The sequence below is a fragment of the Urocitellus parryii genome, chromosome 1 (assembly GCF_045843805.1).
Source record: "Urocitellus parryii isolate mUroPar1 chromosome 1, mUroPar1.hap1, whole genome shotgun sequence".
Taxonomy (NCBI): Eukaryota; Metazoa; Chordata; class Mammalia; order Rodentia; family Sciuridae; genus Urocitellus; species Urocitellus parryii.
Genome location: NC_135531.1, coordinates 90,927,120 through 90,947,714, shown reverse-complemented (window position 1 = coordinate 90,947,714; position 20,595 = coordinate 90,927,120). Strand labels below are relative to the sequence as shown.

The following is a 20,595-nucleotide window of genomic DNA, read 5'->3' as shown; positions in this document are numbered from 1 at the left end:
GGCTTCTTCTCTAATTGCCTATTTTACACTAGCTGCAGACACAGTGCAAAAAAATTATCAATGTTGCTGCCTTTATGGAAGTTTGCCATGGAAATAGATGGTGATGCCTTTCAAAAAAATCCATTTTAGAAATTTTATCTTATTAGACAACAACAAATGAAATAGTTTTTCAATAGCACCTTCCCATGTAACATTATCCTATTCTGTAGTAAGGCTTGAACAATTGTCTTTGTTCTAAAAAAATTACATTTTTCTTAATAATACTGGGAACTCATAGCTGAGCATTCCACAGAAATAAGCTGGGGTAATAGGACATTGTGTCAGAAGACAATATAGTAGAAATATTCCTTAACATTCTATGCTCTTGAGAACTTCTCTGACTTGGATACCAAAACTTTAGGCTCCCAATGATTTTTAAAAGGTTATTTCTCTGGAGGACATGGTCTCTCATGTGTTAATTTAAATATTCCACAAGGTATTTTCCCTGAGCAGAATATCTGGTATGAAATTAGTACCAATAAAGTCACTGTGTTTCTTTCACCTTCATTCAAAAAACTATGCTATGTTATATGGATGACAGTAGAGATTTTTCTTCTCCATTCACTATCAGGCCTTTCTGCCACTTAGAGACTAAGCATGTGAGAAAAAAGCAAGGAATTTATGAAAAATTTGCCTGAGAATTTATATATTTCTTTACCGTGTATTTGATCTTCATAATAGAAGAGGGCAGGTGCTGTCATGCTTTGTTGTCAAAACACTTCAAGCATATTTTATGTTCATAATAAATACAAATAAGGATATTATTAATAGAGGTATCTTACAGATGAGCACTCAGGCCTATAATTGTCACAGTTTTTCTTGTTCCATGTGTATTTATGTATTTTGTTAAATCTCTTGAATACTAAGAAGCATGTTATCACTGCAGCATCTGTGTGGTTCATCTTCCAAATGAGCAACCACACTGCATGTTAGAAACTGTAGTTGGCTTAATATGCTATTTTATACATACTGGTGTTGATGGGGGCAGTGGTGGGAGAGGCACATGGCGAGGAAACTCTGTTGGTGACTTCTGCTTGGAAGTATTCCTAATCCTAAAAGGAAAGGAATAAGTATATTACTGTTTTATTTACCACATAGAATATTCACATTGTTACTCTAATTTATTACAGAGCATTTTAAAGGAAATTTATGAAGATGCACACAATATGAAATTATAGCAAAAATTAAGGTGCAGTTAGAGTAGAAAAAGAAAAAAAAACAAGATGTTAGGGAAAAATGACAGGGTTGAGAGTAAATGAATGTAGAATTCCTTCTTACTGAGGACAAATAAAGAAAACATAATTGCACATTTAATTTTGGAAGCAGGCTTTCATTCATATGAATTGACTATCTTTACAAAAAGTCAGCTTGAATATGGAGTTAAATCTACATGTTTGATCCTGTCTAGAAATCAGTTTTCTGATCTTAAATAGATATCTTGGGGGAAAAAAAAACAGGAGAGAAAATCACCCCAATGTCCCAACAATGTAACTATGAGCTATGGAATGCTTGGCAACTTCAAAACCTAGATGAAAGGTTAATATATTTACATATATTCTTTGGCATATATTAAAAAATTCTAAGTCAACTCCATTCTAGTCTATCAATTTCAGCTGTTCCTCTTTATGTGTTTCTATGTAAAAACTATTTTTGTGCAACACAAAATTATCATGGTTTTTCTCTTGACTTACTACATAAAGTATAATAGTCTTGATTTTATCAGAATTTGTTTCCTAATTATGAAAATGGATGATGTAGTGTCATAATCATTTTAATATTATTCTGCCTTGGCCTAGAGTATATAACTGAGGATTCTAGTTCTGAATTAGTATGCAAAGGTAGGAAACAAGTGGAAGCAAACTTTAAGAAATCCCAGAAGTTTTATCCATATTCAGTAATAAAGAGAGTATGTGAGAAGTAAAATAGTCTGCATTATGCTTGCATTTGTTGACATAAATTAATGGAAGCATTAGTAGGAAAGTGGACAAGTATGTCAAGTTGTTATTCTTACTAGCCATTTTACAGAGATAGAATATTTTTAGGGAATAGCCTATGTTGAATAAAGATTCTCATACCAGGATCCAGACATCTCAGGGAGCAGAGGACTAAGCAGAGAATGATCTTTCTTGGAAGTAGCATGCCAGCCTCAGAGTAGAGTAGGTAAATTGACAGTGGGCAGACTGTACCTATATGGTGTGTTGCACCAGCACATCAGTGTGGCCCAGCTGGGTGCCACAGGTGTGGGAAAGGTGGTGATTCTCCATGACAGCAGCCAAGGAGAACCCTACATACTAACTTTGTCTTATTCCAAGTCATATGGGGTATCCTCCTCAAACAGATGTGGTTATAAGACAGCATCCTAATCAAATGAGAAAGAGAGAGTAAAAGAAAGAACAGAGTAATAGAAAGAATACTGAAGTTAGGTGTTGACCATCTGATGCAGGATATCACTGTATCTGTCTGGGCCTGGTTTTCTTCTGGCACTGGTGCTTATGACTTGCTTCTCTGCAGAGACAACAGATATGTTTGGAGCAGATTTTATCATCATGATTTTGAAAACCTGAATAGAGGTAGCTCAATAATACAGTGGGGAGGCCCATATGTTTGATTTCCTTGGGTGACAACTTCAATGGGACATTTACAGGTGACAAAGAAGAATACTCTTAGACTCATTGGGAAGTAGAACTGATTACCTGGGTAATTTGAATAAGTGCAGGTGCCTTACTTAAGGTAAGTTTTACTAGGATTGTGATTATCTGGGTAATTTGAATAAGTACAGATGCCTGGAAAAAATGATTAAGGTAAGTTTTACTAGGATTGGGTTAATACCCTGAGGTCTGCTATCAAAAGCAGACAAATCTCGTCATCTTGGAAATGGTTGTCTAGGCAGATGATTGTGCTAAGGGCCTTGGAACGCTGAAGAAGCATGATTCTGCTGTGGTGAATATCAGATTCCACCCTTCAGCCACCAGCTGCCCGAATGAAAGGAAGATTTTCAGATTCTGAGCTTTAGAACATGAACTAAAAGTATGGTGACCTTAGAACCCAGGAGCAAAATTCAACATATAAAATAACTTCTTGTTATTTTATTTTCATATGCCTTTCATTTATGAAAAATTCTTTCTGGCACCTTAATAAGGTTTGGATTAAGTGACTAATGTTTGTGATCATATTTATACTTGACCATGATGAAAAGGGTGTTATCAACAACATCTAATAAACACAGGCAGAAGTAAATAATCTCTTATGTTTCTTCCAGTTCTAAAATGTTATTATTTTATTACAAAATGAGAGTAACTGGTCAACTAATTTGAACATCTGACCCGTACATTCTTGAACAAGAAAATCTTGATGTATTTTATAACACTTGGCACATAAAAGTCTTGAACACTTGGAATGTTCAGATAATTAAAGAGCAGATACTAACAGAATGATAGCTTGTTGTTTGGGTCCATGATATGTTGTACTCATTTGTACTTTCATTTTCACCCTGAGTTTCTCAATAGCAGTGCACATTTCTACCCATGTTTGGGATGTACTTCAGAAGTAAACAAAATGCTAAGTATCTGCAAATATTTATTCAAACTTAAAAAGAGAATAATGTCTTACTGCATTATTAACTTGTTTATTAGATTTATTTTATTTCAATATTTATTTTATTTCAGTATGGGTTAGCTCCATGAGGGGAGGTTTTTGTTATTGTTGTTGTTGTTGTTTCTATTTGTTCATCGATACATATAACAAGCAACCAGAACACTGTCTGGAACAAAAGAGGTACTTGGTAAATATTCAACAAAAAAGCTACATTTAAGTAACAAAATGCTAAAAATGTGGGCTGTTTCTATATTAATCATATTCCCTTCCAGGGTGAGGAGTTGTGTACTTTAGAGTCCCCACTATTTATGCTCTCCCGTGTAAGATTTCATGTTTCTATCCTTTGTCCGGATACTATCAGTAAATTTGTGGTGAGGTGGGGATAGGGAGGCTTTGACATGCCTTTGACTTGGTCGGTGTACATGAACGAACATGTAGCATGTCTTAACAGAAACTTTCAGAGTCATTGCATGTTACTGCCAATCCTCTTCATCATTCTTAGCCTCTGTTACATGAGAAAGGCATACCCCAGATAATGACTGCTTCTTTAGTCTGGATCCTGGAATAAGAGGGTATGTAGGAAAGACCTAGGTCTGGCTTGCAGCTGCCAATTTGTAATGTGAGAATTAACTCCTGTGGTGGCAAGCCAATGGGACTGACTAGTTGCTTGCCATTTCATCCTAATCTAGCTAAAACATATGTGAATTCTGGAGGACCATGTGAAAGATTATAAAAATAAATTTTTCTTACAAAATGTAGGGGTTGCATTACTAAAAGTAAGAACTGGGCTACAAGGTTCACAAATGATAAATATCCTATCACAGGATTTTAAGATTTTTCAAATTATTCACGTTCTCATCTGGGTGCCCAGAGATAACACAAAATAAAGTCTCAGTGTATGTTTGATTCTTTCTATATAAGTTTAATTTTTTTGAGGGGAGGAGTTGGCAGGTTGTTGGAAAAGAAGCTGGTGACAGACTGCAATGACACTGATTAATTTGGGAACCCAATCATTTTCCTTTCCTTTTGCATATTTACAGAAATAATGAGAGAGGAAATCAGGTAACATCAGATAGTTTATCTGTTTGTGGCTTCTGCCAACTTGGTTTTTTACTCAGAAGGCCTTTAAGGAAAAGTTTTATTTGAGAGAAAAATGTATTTAACTTTTGATTTCATTTTAATTCATCTATTCATTTTCTCAGCATATTTATCCAGAATTAATTCTGTGTAAGATATTGTACCAGAATGAAATATGGGCTGTACTCAAAAGATATTAGCAGAGGTGGGGATGTAGTTCAGCAGTAGAGCACTTGTCCTGTGCACAAAGCTTGGGTTTCAATCTCCAGTGCCACATAAGCAAAACAAGATATCACCAGAGCATCCTCAAACGCCATATCCATTTGATCTATTCACCCCAAATTATTTCATATATCCTTGTATCTGAGTATCTGCTCCAAACCGATTCTAAGTTTATAATCAACATAATGGGATATCCTTTGCCATCTCTTCCTCATAATAAGACTGGCTAGTAAAAGGGAAATAGCAGTTCATCCATAAGCATATCATTGAAAGGAGTGCTTCAGCTCCAATTGCCCAGGCAATAATCTATGGACATGAGAATTGCTTATAGGTTGACTCTTAGTTTGTTTGCACTGTTAAAGCAAATACCTGAGACTGCTTTATTTATAAACAACAGAACTTTATTTCTCACAGTTCTGGAGGCTGAGAAGACCAGAGCAAGGTCCCTGCAGTGCCCGTGTCTGGTGAAGCCCTCTTCCTCATAGATGATAGTACGTGTCCTCCCATGGGAGAAGGGACAAAAAATAAAAGGGAATAAATGTTATGTCTTCACATGGCACAAGAAAATGAGCAAAAAAGCCTAGGCTAGTTCTTTCCAGTCCTTATTTCTAAGGCACAGTTTCATTTATGAAAGTGAGCCTCATTAATTTAATAACTTTCCCCAAACATCCTACTCTGAATACCCCTAAACATCCTACCTCTTAATACCCCACCATATGGATTAGGTTCCAACATGAATTTTGGAGGGTGCACACATTCAAACCATACAGGAAACAATGAAAAATAGGCCAGAATGACATCTTCTTCACATGCTCTCTTCCCCTGCACCCCCATCATTCCAGTTCATGATTTCAAGCTTGTTTTCCATGAAATCAGAGCCTGACCTTATATTATTCCTTAAATCAAGTTTGATTTACCTTTTCTTGATTTGCAACTTTCAACAGTAAGTAACAATAACTATACACAGAAAGACAACAAGCAAGCCAACCCTTTGCTTAACTAGCTTACAGAATGGAAAATCAAGAGATAGGGTGACTCAACATAGATTAATCCCTCTATTATAAATTAAAGCCTCAGGTTCTTATTTCTCTGACATTCATAACTTCATCTCAATACTTAAGGAAAATGGTACTCTGTAAATTTTTTTCACACCCTGCAAAAGGGGAAACCTGTCATTGTTGGGCTCTTCTTAGAAGTGAAAAAAAAATGCAGAGTTTCAAAAAATTTTTTACACTTAAATAAAAGTGGTTATGTGCTTACCCTGCTCAAGAATTCCATTCTGCCCAGCAAGAAAATTAGGATGGCCCAGACTAACTTCAACTAATCAAGGTCCTGCAGGATCTGGGATCAATTCTTGGCTGCATTTAAGATTTCTCATTATGAGTGATTAGAATATAATAAGCATTACTGAAGTTTTCCTCTTCCTTATGGGGGAGGGAAAATGGATGAATAATTGAGAGTTAGGGTGAAGTGTATTGAGGTTATGACTATTGTCTATTATACAATGGGCCCAAATGCCACTTGGCAGCGTTTCTTATTCAAAAATCTTAAGTTTTAACCCCGGGTAATGAAAACTGCACAGATTTTGAAATGGTCAGATATTGCACTTACTGGTTAAGTACAACTGGATGTTGTACTCACAGAGCTTTCTCTTGTATCCCTAAAATGGGAACAGAACTAACTCACAGGATCATTGCGAAGATTCAATAAGATAGCACAAAATAATTAAATGGCAATGCTACACAACAAATGTGAGTTTTATTAATGACAACCTTTTACCTTTATTTCAGTAATGGCAGAAAATATAAACAAATATTCTTGCAACCATACTACTTGCAAGGTCACAGGTAGAAATTAGTCAGCAAAGCTGTCGGATGTTAAATTCAATTGTTTAATATATGATATAATGCTATTATCATGAAAGAATGTATAAATGGTATAGGGGAAAGAGTCAAAGAAAAAACACCAAAGTGCCTTGGAGAGGATATCCTGAAAAGGATATCACAAAGGCACTCATAACCCATTGGCTGCATTTAAGGTTTCTCATTATGAGCAATTAGAATATAATAAGCATTACTGAAGTTTCCTTTATTTCTTTTGTTCTATTGAGCTTCTTGGAACTGTGAGTTTGGAGCTTTCATCAAATTTGGAAACCTGAAGTTATTGTTTGTTTCTACATTTTTCCTGCACCTCTCTACTTCATTCCCTAAGGTACTTTTATTTTACATATATCAGGCACTTGCTTGTTTCACAGTCCTGTGTAATTTATTTCCCCCTCTGTTTTATTAAGGACAGTTTTTCCTGGCATATCTTCTATTTTACTAATATTTTAAAATATCTAATCTCCCATTAATATCATCCACCGTATATTTCATTTCTAGAAGTTAGATTTGAATCTTCTTAATATCTTGTATGTCTCTAACCTCTTGAATACGGTTGTTAATCATTTTAACGTCCTCACCTGTTAATTCTGACACGTGTTAGCTATAAGTCAGTGTCATTTTCTCCCCCATCATGGGATATATTTTCCTACTGGTTTCATATCTGATAACTTTTCATTGTACATCACATTGTGCACTTTTCCTTGTTGTGTCCTAATTATTTTTTATTTCTACAAATATTCTTGAGATTTGTTGTGGAATGCAGCTAAGTGACTTGGAAACTGATCCTTTCAAGTCTTGCCTTTAAGATTTGTTGGGTGGGATCATTGCAGCAATTAGTCTTGGATTAATTATTCTCCATTACTGAGGTAAGACTCTTCTAAGAGTGCCCTACCTGATGCCTAGTGAGGAAAAAAAGGGAATAGACAATCTTCCTGCCCTTGAGTGAGCAATGGGCAGCATTCCCTCTAATAGTTTTGATGTGTGTGTGTGTGTGTGTGTGTGTGTGTGTGTGTGTGTTTCCTCTTTCTTGGGTATTTTTCTCCTGTGTGTGTTCTGAGAAGTACTCAGCTGAATAAACCCTCATGAGATGCCCTCTACAGATTCCCAGTTTTCTTTCTCTGTGCACCTCTCTCTTTTGCTACTCTGTCCAATTTGGTAGAGTTCAAAATTGAAAAACTGTCAATAATTGTGTGCTTAAATATTTCAACCATTTTTTCCATTGCTGCAAAGCAATCCTAAACCAAAAAGTAAGAAGAGTTTTTCGAGGCTCTGTAACAGTCTGTTATAGTTTGGATAAGTGTTACCCAAGGTCTGGAGTGTGGGGCTATTGGGAGGTGTTGGAACTTTTAGAAGGAAGAGCCTAATAGAAGGCAGTTAGGTCATAGGGTGTTCTTTAAGGAAATAGTGGGATCCCCGCCCTTCTTCTCTCTTCACTTTCTCACCCACCATGAGATGAACAGCTTTGCTTGGCCACATGCTCCCACCATGATGCTCTGCCTCACCACAGCCCAAAAGCAACATGCCAATCACTATGGACTGAAACATCTGAAACTATGAGACAAAAATCAGTCTTTCCTCTTTAAGTAGGTTATCTCAGTGACAGAAAGCTGACTAATGTGCAGTTCCCATCTTTCAACTTTATAATGAAATGAACATTCAAGTAGGTAAATTTAAAATATTTTTCTTGCCCATTTTCCAGAGGTTTTATATTTATTATGTATTTTATTCTCATAATAACACTTACAATGCCATAAGCCTCATCTTTATTTTAGAGGTGGAAATGGAAATTGGGTTCTGCAAAGTTCAAGGAAATTTTTAAAACAAACAGCAAGGACAAATTCTTTAACAGCCCACGAAGAACCTGATATTCAAGGAAGCTAATTAGCATTTATTATCCTCATATATAAACTATTGTGTTAGACATAATAATAAATGAAACATTTTAATTGATATACTATAAATACTGGATGTCAAAAAGCACAGCTGTATTTAGAAATTGCAACACTAGCCAGAAAATATTCTTAAAACTATAGCTAGAAATAAAACGTGAGAAAAGTTAGTACTTTTGAATAATGGAAAGGAAGAAACACAAAAAGACCCAGATCAACTTGATGTCATTCTCTGGTATAATTCTCAGAGTTGGTTTGTAAGATTTAGAGAGGAATACAACTGATATATAAACATTTGTTTTGAGGGTAAGTTCACTTGATTTATAGATTTGGGGGATAACATGGGCTTAGTATGTTTTGACATCAGGAAATAATTTGACAAATTTTTCTTGACCTTTATTTTTATATGGATATAATGAAGAAATGGAAATTGGGTTCTGCAAAGTTCAAGAAAAACTTTAAAACAAAGAGCAAGGACAAATGCTTTAACAACCCATGAAGTTACCTCCTTTGAAGTGAGCAGAGTTGGGTCTTGATCAATTTTTTTTTTCAATAACTTGAATTAAGCTATAGACAACTAGGAGAGAGTTATATGATAAATAATAGAATCAACGTTCAATTCTCAGAATCCCAATATGCAGAAATGATAGCACAAAATTCATAAGAAATGTTCAGTGTAAAGACTTGTTTGTAGGTCAAAATTATGCCAATAGTACAGATATATGAAAACAGAAGACATATCAATACAATGACAGTGCTAAAGTAAATATGTCTCAATTTGGATTTCCTCCTTCCTTCTCCTCCCAACCTCTTCCTCCACCACAGACATACTAGATTTTTTTTTAATACAAGAGACATCTATAACAAAGGGATCCAGAAACACCAAAATGTGGAAATATTATGTGGTAGAGAGTACAATTTTCAATAAACAGCTCTTGTGGATTTTCAGGAATGAAATAAAAAGTGGTCTCAATTAAAAAGCAAAACTTTAGGGACATGAGTAAATAAGAAACAATAATGGCAGGAGGAGACTTTAACACAGCTCTCTCAGCCTCTGAGTGGAGTAGACAAAAAAGTACAGACATAAATTATGTAAACAGCATATTTAATAAGTCAGTCCCAATAGGTATATATTCAACTGTGTGTAACTTATAGTTATTCCAGAATGTGCAGTTTTCTTTTCATGACCATAGAACACTGATAACATTGACTATATACTCTTCTACCTTGAAGACCTTAATATATTTCAAAAAATAGGAATGTATTATCCATATTTTTGCAACATTTGTGAAAGTTCTTACTAGATTAATATGGTATATGGTATTTTACATGATATTTACATAATGATATAAGCAATTCAAATGATTGTTTTTATTTTAAAATACCTATGGAATACATAACAGAATAAAATACATAAATTACCAAAAGTTTTAAAGAGAAAGCAGAAGACACAAAGAAATTGCATTTAATGGAATGACTTTGAATAATCTTCTTTCTCCTCAATCTTTCTTTCTTCTCTTCTTTTAGAGGTATTAGGCCCAAAATTAGAGAAAATTTGTGACAGTAATGTTTTTCACATTAAAAAAAAAATTGGAGTCAATGAATCCCTACTAAGATGGAGTTCATAGATTTAAAGTGCCATCCCTCTCTCAACCTTTTGCCCAGAAAATTAAAGATTACTCTAAGGAGTTTCTTTTCTGATGGCAGTTAAGGTCCTGGTCCAAGGCTAATTTGGAGGAAGATTTTTGGGAAATGAGCATGTCCCGATTTTCCTCTGAGAGAAGAAAACTGCCTATTCATCTACATTTCGAGTTTCTCTAGCAAAGACTGTGTTTTATTTCCTTCCATATTCTGAGTATTCAGCTGAAACCTTGACCCTCAGCAAGTGTCCTTAAATGCTGATTGGATACATAATATGAGCTTCCTCTTAACTTGTTGGTGGGAAAGATGTATTTAGGGACATTGAACTTCCCCTCTTCTATTGTGGCTTAGCCCCAACACTAGGGCAGTGCTCAGGGGAACATTTCTACTCAAAAGAAAAAAGTCAGTGTATTCCCATGTGCTCTATTATGCCTAGACTCTATGGCTACGGTTTTATCTCCAATCAGTGTTGGAAGATTCTGAGTTGAGGATGAATGAAGGGGTGTCTATGGCCCAGCTTGCATCAGGTATTCAAGAATGAACTTATCATCTTCAGTTAACTTTTTCTTGTTTTGTCTCTTCCAGGTGTGAGAAAAGCTCAACAAGAGAAAGAAGGAAGGATTAATGACACAACTGAGGAAAATCATCTGTCTCTAAATACTTTTAGGTACCTCTCTATAGATATTTTCTCTTATAAGCAGGACCAACAGGCATAGCACAAAGGGGTGTGTGATCAATAGGGTCTCAGCATGAGGGGAGGTAAAGACCTGAAGAAAAGTGGTGTCTCTTAGAAAACTGTGTGAAAATTGGCCTGTAACTAAATTTAAAAGAATATTCAGACAAAATTAATTCAAAAATTATTTTATTAAGAAACATGTAATGTCAGTTATAAAGCAACATGTACATTTTCAAAAGTGCTCACAAAATAAATTAAAAATACATTATATAAAATTTAAGATTTATTATATATATAATAGCTGTAACAAAGGTACGTCTTCAGAATCTACTTGCATATCCTACTCTGGTCTGTTAGATAATTTTTAAAACTTGGCTTAGAATACTTTCATAACACTTCGCTTGAAACTTCTTTCAAATTGCTTCGTTATACTTTCCATGATTTGTACATTCTCATTTGCTTTGCTTTTCTTCTTCTATAGAGTTTTAGTATGAGAACAGGAAAAGAATCATAACATGTAAAATAAATGCCTGTTTTTAAAACAGAGGGTTAGATGCTGTCATTGAATCCAACACTTTTCTTTTTTAAGTTTCTTTCTACTATACTTATTTGTTTCCCCCCCGTGGAGGGCTTGTACAGTTTCAGATGAGAATTAGTGCCATGAAGCCAGTCACCAATGTTACAGAAGTGTCCCCTGACATTAGAGGATCAATACTTCCCACATTAAATAACCCACATTAAACAATACAGACTGACCCCAAAATAAGTTAAGAAACCTTTCTGTAGTTAAAGAATAACTATTAGTGCTCTTTTAAATGTCACAGAGTTAACATTTTATATATTTAATAAAAATTATTTCTTTTGGTGCTATAAATTAGGACAGGAATTAAAATAGTTTTGTTTTCCTAAAAGTCGAGAGAAACGACGCCACCATCCTAGTATTTGTGAGGTTTGGTTGAGGCAGTTACTGTTGACTCCTTCTTGTTTCATTTCCTGGGTATTGTTTTTCTGTTGAATAGGAGAATCAATAGTAAAAAAAAAATTAATTTTCACTATCTTTAACAACTTTTGAGTGGCAGATTATGTCATCTTCTCCCAGAAAATCCACCTCTCAACTGCTTGAGTGTGTGAGCGCTTTCTGCAGAGGAAAGCCCTTCTCTCTCTCTCCACCCACATAATCTTGCTAAAAGACCAAGCGGCACCTCCTCCACAAAACCTCTGCAAATTGCTCAGATCTTTCTTTTTGAAACTTCTAATGCTTAAGAGTATGTGTCATTTCACTTGGCTTTCACCTACTCTTCTTATGGTTGCATCATTGGTATTTCCCCACAGCACTGAGTACAGTGACTTATACATAGGAAACACTGGATACTTTTTGCATGATTAAGTGAATAAATAAATTGATGATGTCATGATCTCTCTGACAAGAGCACAAATTCTCAAAGGATAGGACTTCTGTGTCTTACTAGAATTCAGGAAAACTAGTCTATTATTTGAAACCAAATTATTCCTGCTCCCCATCCCTACCACTCCTTACATGTGCCACAGACACCCTGAAGACTTATTCTGCACAAGATTTTGGTGCATTTCTTAACCCTTGAGTAATGACAGGCTGAGCCTCCTTCCTGGGCACACACAGATTGATAGAGAATCCTGGGTTACCAAGCAAGAATCTTACAGTCTAATTCTGCTAAATCCTAATTAATTATTATTGGTCTCAGACTTTCTGTTTGAGCTAGGGTGGGGGTGAAATAATTTTCTCCAGACTCTCCCTTTTTCAAAAATATTCTGTTCAAGAACTTGATCAAGTCTGTCCTTTGTGCTCTTCTTATATGAGTGAATTTTATTGTGACCATCTGTAGACTTGTAGGCTTGTCAGAGTTCCCTTTGAAGGAAGACATAGAGCCAAACAGATTTCTCATATGACTGCTTGGTCTTGAGTTTTTCACTTAAGCTCAATACAGGTGGTTTCAACTCCTAGCTTGGTTGAAACCTATGATTCAATCCTTGAGACATAAAAAAATGACAGTCTTGGCTACTTAGACATTTGGATAGCAGATTTGTTAAGTCTACTGGGTTAATCAACATCAATCATGCATATCTACATTGTCTATCTTTGTCTTTCTTAAAATTATCTCAAGAATATAAATTTTCTACTTTATTCACCAACTGAAATATTTTTTGAGTACCTGTTACGTACCAGGCATCTTTCCAAGTGCTTTTATATATGGTGACTCATTTAGTTCTTACAGACAGCCTATGTAGGACTTAAGAACAGATTACTTATTTTGCTGAGGCACATAGACGCTAAAAACTTGTCCAGATCTTCAGTTAAAAGCTAAGTTAAAGGGCTAGGATTCAAAGTCGGGCAGGCTGACTCCAGAGTTCCTACTCCTAACTCTCCACTATAATGTCTCCATCTTTAAAATTACACATTCATTCAAATGCATGTGACTGTATTGCAAAAATTTATTATGTTAAAGAGACTGCAGTCCCACTCAAGCAAGCAATCAAGCAAAACATAGGGTAGAGATTTAATATATAATGTAACATTTTAAGAAAGAAGCATACAATTGCTAAGTTATAAATCCAAGCAGGGTTGCTGAACTTTGAAATGGACAAGAATTTCCTTAAGGAGCCTGGCATAAGGCTGAAATTTTGATTTTTAAAGGTCTGGATTGTGTCGCTGAGAATTGACATTTTGAACAGCAGCCAGGACATTCTGATGTAGGAGGCTCACTGATCACACCTTGAAACCACCCAGGAACAGCTTAGAACCATAATTCAACCCAGTCAGTCAGTGTGAGATTAATTGACAACCCACAACTTTTACCTGACTTCTTTGCTCTTCAAAAGATAAAACCTGAATGAAAATCACTAACGCCCCGGTTGAATTAAAGTTAGTCCCCAGGTATTAAAAAGGCTAGTGCCCCATGCCTAACGCTTACCTGAATTCCTGAGTAGCCTGAGCAATGGAGAACGAGGGTAGCATTCGTTTTCAAGGCGAAGGAGGACTCGGAGAGTGACAGGCAGTCACTGGTGGGATTGAAGGTATGGTGCTCGATTTTAATGAGACAATCTGACTGCTCACCGGCCGCGACGTTAGGAACAAGGGAGAAAACACCAGAAAGAAAGAAGAAGGAAAAAAAAAAAAAAGGAGGGGGGAGAGTTAGTATAAATTGAATGAAAGGGGCTGCGAGGAAGGTGGGGGAGGAACGGAAGACACAACAAAGATGTCTTGAATAAGAAGGAAGAGGTCGTGGTGGAGGAGAGGGAAAGGGGACCACCCCACAGGAAGGAGGGACTTTGAGAGCGCAGCAAAAGGCGCTGGAGTAGAAGGAAAGGTCACCCACGTTCACTCCGCCCCTTTCCCCTAGAGTTCGCTGCCAAGAGCACTTGAGAGCAGAAGCGCCAGGACCTCAGGCAGAGGTGTCGCTAACTTCATTCCCGGTCCCAGTTTCCAATGTGCTTTTTCTCCCAGTGAGAAAAGGAGCACTCTCTCCCGGAATCCCGCTCGCTCGCTCGGAAAGAAACTTCCTCTCCCTGAATTGGCACCGAAGTGGATTCCCATGCTGGGCGCAGCCTCCCTTTGATAGCCCAAATTGTCCCCTACTGGCCGGCGGACTAACTGTGGAGCTCCGCCACTGCCCGGGGATCTGCACTCCGCAAGATACTCCCTCCCTGGAACGCCTGGCGTCTTTCTGGGAGAAAGCCAGAAGCACTGATGGTTCTACTCACTGGGTTGTAACAGGATTCGATTTTTTCGAAGCTGGTACTTTTGGTCTGGAAGAAAGAGAAGAAAAATAAGAAGAGGGCAAAACTTTAAGCCCAAAGGAAAAATCATTTTCCAGTCCCTTGTTGCCAGGCTTTAAAGGTACTCTGGAAGAAGTTTCTGTCTGGTACTTGCTTGTCATATCATTGACAAAACAATCAAACATTGAGTCTTCAGATGCTACTTGTCAGTGTTTGAAAAGGGACATCAAAGGGTCCTGGAATCAGAGGTTCCGAGATACCTCCCCCACCAAACACACACCAAAGCAGACACATCTGCACTCAGCACTATCTGCTTGAATGATAACATCATTCTTAGGATGTCCACATCTGCCCTGTAGTCATTCCTGTATTTTATACATGCACTCTATCCAGAAACTTGGGTTATCAAGAAAATGATTCCTACCAGACACTTAAAAAACCCAAAGTGCATCATGTCCCATAATAAGATCCTGAAACATCTAGAACACTAGAAAGCCCTGATGCACAGCTTAATGCCTTGGTATTCTCACTCCTTAGGCTTATCTCAAGAATTTCCTCTCTTTTACTCTTCTTTCTCAAGCCCTTATCCATTGTCTTTTTTTTTTTTTTTTACTGCAAATCAGAGCAGCACTTCTGCAGAAGGCATTTGTGATGCATAATGTTACCTATCTATCAGTATCTGTTCTTCATCAGCCTCTGCACACTTAGAACACACTAATTTATAGATAGTCATTTTAGATGCCAATATATTTGAAAATCACTCACAAAAAAATTTTGATGAAATAATTTTTAAAGCATTTTTCTTTCTTTGAAAGTTAAGTTGTAGTTTTCATGTATGTATACTTACCCTTCTGATAAGAATATATTTGTTTAAAAATTATTTTTTCACTTACCCCATTCATATATTCCTTCAGGTCACAGAAAATGATATGCGTATATGCCTGTCTGATCTTCTCGTAGTCACAGTTAGTGAAGTTGTAAGTTAGCACCAGCCCTACCAAATGCAAGATGAAGATTTTCCTAAAAAAAGCTGGTAGAACAAACAATAATACATCAGGAAATGTACTTGAAGACCCAATTCCACCCCAGTATCACACTGAACTCTCCCAATCAAGACTGAACTGCCTTAGATCTGCAAGGCCTGACTTAGGGGCCAGTGCTCAGTCACTAGTCTTCCCCTCTCTTTCCCCGTCCACGTGAAGCCCATATTCACCCATGCTGTTGCCTTAAGTTGGAGTCTCCCTGATGCTCCAGAGCTTTCTGGCTCCACATATATAACACCTAAACGCCTACGGGCTCTTTTCTCCTAGGCCAATGATTTTCTTTGATGTCATTCTGTTCCTTTATAGAATTCTGAATTGATGATGTGAAATAAAAGTACTAGCCAAATCTATGGAATTTTAACATTAGTAAAATCATCAGGAATTTCCCTCACCTTACTCCTTTTAACTTGATGTTTGCTTGAATGTTCTTTAAGAAATTGATACACTCATCTTTGTCTTACAGGATGGTTTTTATGACTGACATTTTCTCTTTGGGAAAAAGACTTTCTGAAACCAGCAGCCACTCTAAGGACTTGATACCAATGTCCACAAATCCTGTACACCTCTGAGCATTTCCTTTGGCCAGTTTCAATTACTGGTTTTCCTCTTTCTTGGCTACTGGGAAACTCAAGTGCTTTCTTGGGGGAATGCTTTGGAGAGTGGGTGCAGCCTCAGCCTGGGATAGTGCTTCTACCTGAAGGCATTAAATGTGGAATCCTGACCAGAATCTTAGGGGCAGGAACTATGGGAGGGAGGCTGAAATAATGGGGGGAAAGGTATAATGGGTCTCCTCTTCAAAAACTCTTTATCAATTTTGGGAAAAGGCGCTTATAGTTGGCGACTGGGAATGCCTTATGGGCTCGGGTCTCTTCGATCATATTCTTCGTCAGAAATTTTTGAAACCAAGTTCCAGTGCCCAGCCACCTTCACAGCTCCATTCTTGGGCCGGCCAGAGTGTGGATACCACACAAGTAGTGAGGTCAGACCACACAGCAGGGTTCGAAGCCCTGAGATCGCCAAGATGCTGTCCAGCGCGCAGCTCTCCCAGAGGCGGCGCAAGCTTTCGGATTCCCTGCGTCTTAGGCACTTTGCTCTAGCAAAGCAGCACAATTTTGGTCACCTCCGGCGGGAGTTCGGCACTGGTTTTAGGAACAGGAGAAGCAGCGGGACGGCGGGCTTGGATTTGTACTCGCAAAGACATCCAGGAAAGAGCCTAAGCGCAGCCAAGTGACTCAGAGAGCGCCCAAGAAGATATCTATCAGCCAGCCTCTGGGTTGGAGAGGCGCCAGTACAGGGTTGAAGGGAGGAAAAGGCTGACACCGATCCAGCCCTTGAGATGAACCCCACTCAGCCTGAGCTGCCCCGGGCCCTCCTAACAGCCAGCTCGCTCCCCCTTCCCTTGCGTGTCAGAGCTTGCAACGTCCTGGTCCATGGGAAGTTCCTAGGCGTCATCGCCCTGAGCAGCTGAGGTTGGCCACTCCACGTGAGTCTCTGCAAATGTCACAGACCATAGGGAATAGACAAGAGCCCGGAATGGCAAACGATGCAGCAAAAGCACAGAATCCGGGAAAATGCTAGCGGGAGGTGAATGCTTTCTTTCTTTCCCTTCCTCCTTCCCTCCCTCCTCCCCACTCATTTCTTTTTAAATAGAAGGCGGCATTCAACTGCTATACAGATATAGCTGGTCACAGTCACTGGTATTAGAACTGGGTAATACAGATTGTAACAATGTCAGGAGTGTTGGAAAGCCTTTGATTCGTTGATGATTTCAAAGACTGACTTTTCTGGAACCCTACAAGTATTAATCTTACATCACGGTAGCATCCTTTGGAATGCATCGTCCTATCCCTATCCATCATCACCAACTTCTCAGAGTGTTGTGAGATGATGCCAAAGCCTGATTCATCTGTTGTGACATCAGAGATGATTCTGCCCTGCAGTGGCAGCCGGATACTGAAGAGACAGACAAGAGTGAGAGACCCAGATTTTTTTCACTAACTTGGGATATTCCAAGGAACAAAGGAAAGGGCCTGGAGACTGCTTGTGCCACCCTCATCTCAGGGCCAGAGAGTGTCAGTCTCCACTAGAATCTCCAGCTGCATCTCTTGATTGCTGATGGGGCACGGTAGACAGAAAGCAGCTCATGCTGAGGTTGGACTTGCATTTTTCTGGAGGTATAATTGGGCTGCCTCCCTTATTTTGTCTCTCCTTTAAGAAATTGTGTCCATGATCTATATAGGTCTTTGTAGAGATATGGTAGTCAGGTGCCTCCTCTTCAGGTACCCTGGAAGGCATTGCTTATATGTAGTTTTCTGACCTTTTATTAATCACGTCAATTTTATAATTTTCTGCTCAGAAACATTTTGCAGACTCACAGTTGCTTTAAAATTTTCAATCATCCTTCACCTGCTGGTTCCAATGTCTTTGCAGCATTATCTCCTACGTTTTCTTACATTTCTGCCAAATGTTATCTGGAGGTAATGTGTTCTAAACATGTCTTGAGCTTTCTTCTTCCTAACTTCACATCCTCAGATGTTGACTCATGTCATTCAAAGCTCATCTCATTTAATATTTTCTCTCAAAGTGGTCACTTATCTGAATGTGACTTCACTCTTCATAAAACTATATTTATTTTGGGCTTCCCTTTACAGTGTCTATAGACTGCATAGTAATATTTCAATAATGTTTCCCAACCTTCTATTTTTATTAGATTGTGAGCTCTTTAAAATCAGGAAATATTTTATAATCATTGATCAGTATTGACTTACTTTTTCCAAAAATATTCGAAGTGACCTGCAATAAATGTGTAGGTGCTATAAGGTAAAAGCAAACAAACCAAACCAAACCAACCACAACAAAACAGATAACAACAAGAAGAATGGAATCAAGGAATGAAGGAGATGAAGATCCGGTACAGGGAAGACCATAGAAAAGTATGAAGAACTGGAAAGTTGAGACAATTGAGCTCAAAAGTGAGTTCTGAGCTTTCACACAGTCATGACAAAGGGCAGACTATGACAGTCTACAGCATACAAATTCACTAGGAGAAACTAATTTTTTTGTAAGCTTGTGGTTGTCATCATAACCACAAGGTTCAGTCTTTTGTGCTCTATGTAATAGATACTTGATAGGTCAAAGCATATTAATCTCCTATGGGGAATTACTGTCAGGAAGCAAAAAAGTTTTTCCTATTGAAAGGACTTCTCTATAAAGATTTCTTTTTTTTAAATAGTTTTTTTCTCAGCCCATATTAGGACTGATTTTTTTTTAAAGAGAGGGAGAGAGGGGGGGGGAATTTTTTTAATATTTATTTTTTAGTTTTCAGCGGACACAACATCTTTGTTTGTATGTGGTGCTGAGGATCGAACCCGAGCCGCACGCATGCCAGGTGAGCGAGCTATCACTTGAGCCACATCCCCAGCCCCAAGATTTCTTTTTAAAAAATCTCTTTGTTACCATCTTCCTGGAGTCCATTTATGCCTCACTTGGAGCAAACTTTCAGGCCAAGGTACCTTTGTGAAAATTACTGGTGAGCTAAAGAGTTTTTTTTTTTTTTTTTTTTTTCGAGAGAGAGAGAGAGAGGGAGAGAGAGAGAATTTTTTAACATTTATTTTTTAGTTTTCGGTGGACACAACATCTTTATTTTATTTTTATGTGGTGCTGAGGAATGAACCCAGCGCCCCACGCATGCCAGGCGAGTGCGCTACTGCTTGAGCCACATCCCCAGCCCAGAGTTTTTTATTTATTTCATTTTCTCAAATGCTGAAGGTGTGAACAGTATCTATATGTGTAGCTTGGGAAATCCTAGGTTTGATTAAGAATGGTTTCTCTTTCATATGTTGGGAAATAAAAGTGACATATTTGTAGCACTCTGATTTCTCAGGGAGCTTAGGCAATACTCTTACCTATGAAAATGATCCATGATGTAACTCTCCTTTTTCCTACCTTTCCTAGGAAGATCTATCATTCATTTACTTTCTTATCATTTTTGTTTCTTATTTTAATAATTGTTTCCATATTTATATTATTCCTCCATTCTTTCCGTCCCCTTTTTAAAACAAAATTTACTTTTTTGAATTCTCCTGCATATTTAGAGTAGTATATTCCTCATGCAAAACTCATTTTAGGTTAAAAGAAGTAGCTCCAAGTTTCCAAGAAACTTGGAACTTTTTAAAGAACCCTAATAAATCATAGAATTAATGGATTTAGAAATGGAAGGGATAGCAGACAGGTTGTCTATGAGATGGGAGAGATCTCCTATGTAGTAAGAAAAGTCAATGACACCAGTCTTGGTTTGGTTATGTTTTAGGCAATGTAACAACGGATTTTTCTCAGCAGATCGGTCTTCTGAGCTTGGAAATAAAGTGTTTTGTTATAGATACTCCAGGATACTAGTAATATGTCACTCTACCACTTGGCCACACTTTATAAAAGAGAACATCGTTTCCTTCTTATTAGTGTACCATAAATGTTCATAGTTTGTCATGGTATTAATGTAACATGCAGGGATAAGGGGCCTGTGTGTAGTTTTTGATGACTACAGTGCATATTGATTTTTCTCATTTTTTTGCATTATACATTTAGATCTAAGAAGCTTTGATGTTGACATGAATTATTGATTTGGTTCAACAAACCCCATATTTCCTTCTAGATTCTTCAGGGACATTGGTGGACCAGAAAGTAAAGTCAGAGAATCTCCTATGACAAATGTGAAAAACATCTCTTTCATTTTGTTTTATTCTAAGACTGATGATGACTTCATAATCAACCTATTGCTG

At 37.5% G+C, this 20,595-nt stretch overlaps 1 protein-coding gene across 1 annotated transcript; it reads right to left on the bottom strand.

Moving 5' to 3' along the window:
- Positions 1 to 11,698: 11,698 nt before the first annotated feature.
- Tslp (thymic stromal lymphopoietin) lies at positions 11,699 to 16,301 on the bottom strand. The gene is made up of 5 exons (XM_077795658.1): positions 16,279 to 16,301; positions 15,668 to 15,839; positions 14,651 to 14,804; positions 13,970 to 14,214; positions 11,699 to 12,029 (listed from the first exon to the last, which is right to left on the bottom strand). Exons 1-5 carry the CDS (start codon positions 16,299 to 16,301, stop codon positions 11,889 to 11,891), a joined length of 735 nt encoding a protein of 244 aa, XP_077651784.1. The 3' UTR covers positions 11,699 to 11,888.
- Between the last annotated feature and the right edge of the window lie 4,294 nt (positions 16,302 to 20,595).

What these genes read in the sequence shown, in the direction of transcription:
- Tslp (XM_077795658.1), bottom strand. Translation starts at nt 16,301, where the DNA reads ATGTCAGTCATAAAAACCATCCT. An exon ending in GGCAGTGGCGGAGCTCCACA is followed by an intron (nt 14,215 to 14,650) that starts GTTAGTCCGCCG and finishes CCTTCCTCGCAG; the next exon opens with CCCCTTTCATTCAATTTATA. An exon ending in CAGGCTACTCAGGAATTCAG is followed by an intron (nt 12,030 to 13,969) that starts GTAAGCGTTAGG and finishes CCTATTCAACAG; the next exon opens with AAAAACAATACCCAGGAAAT.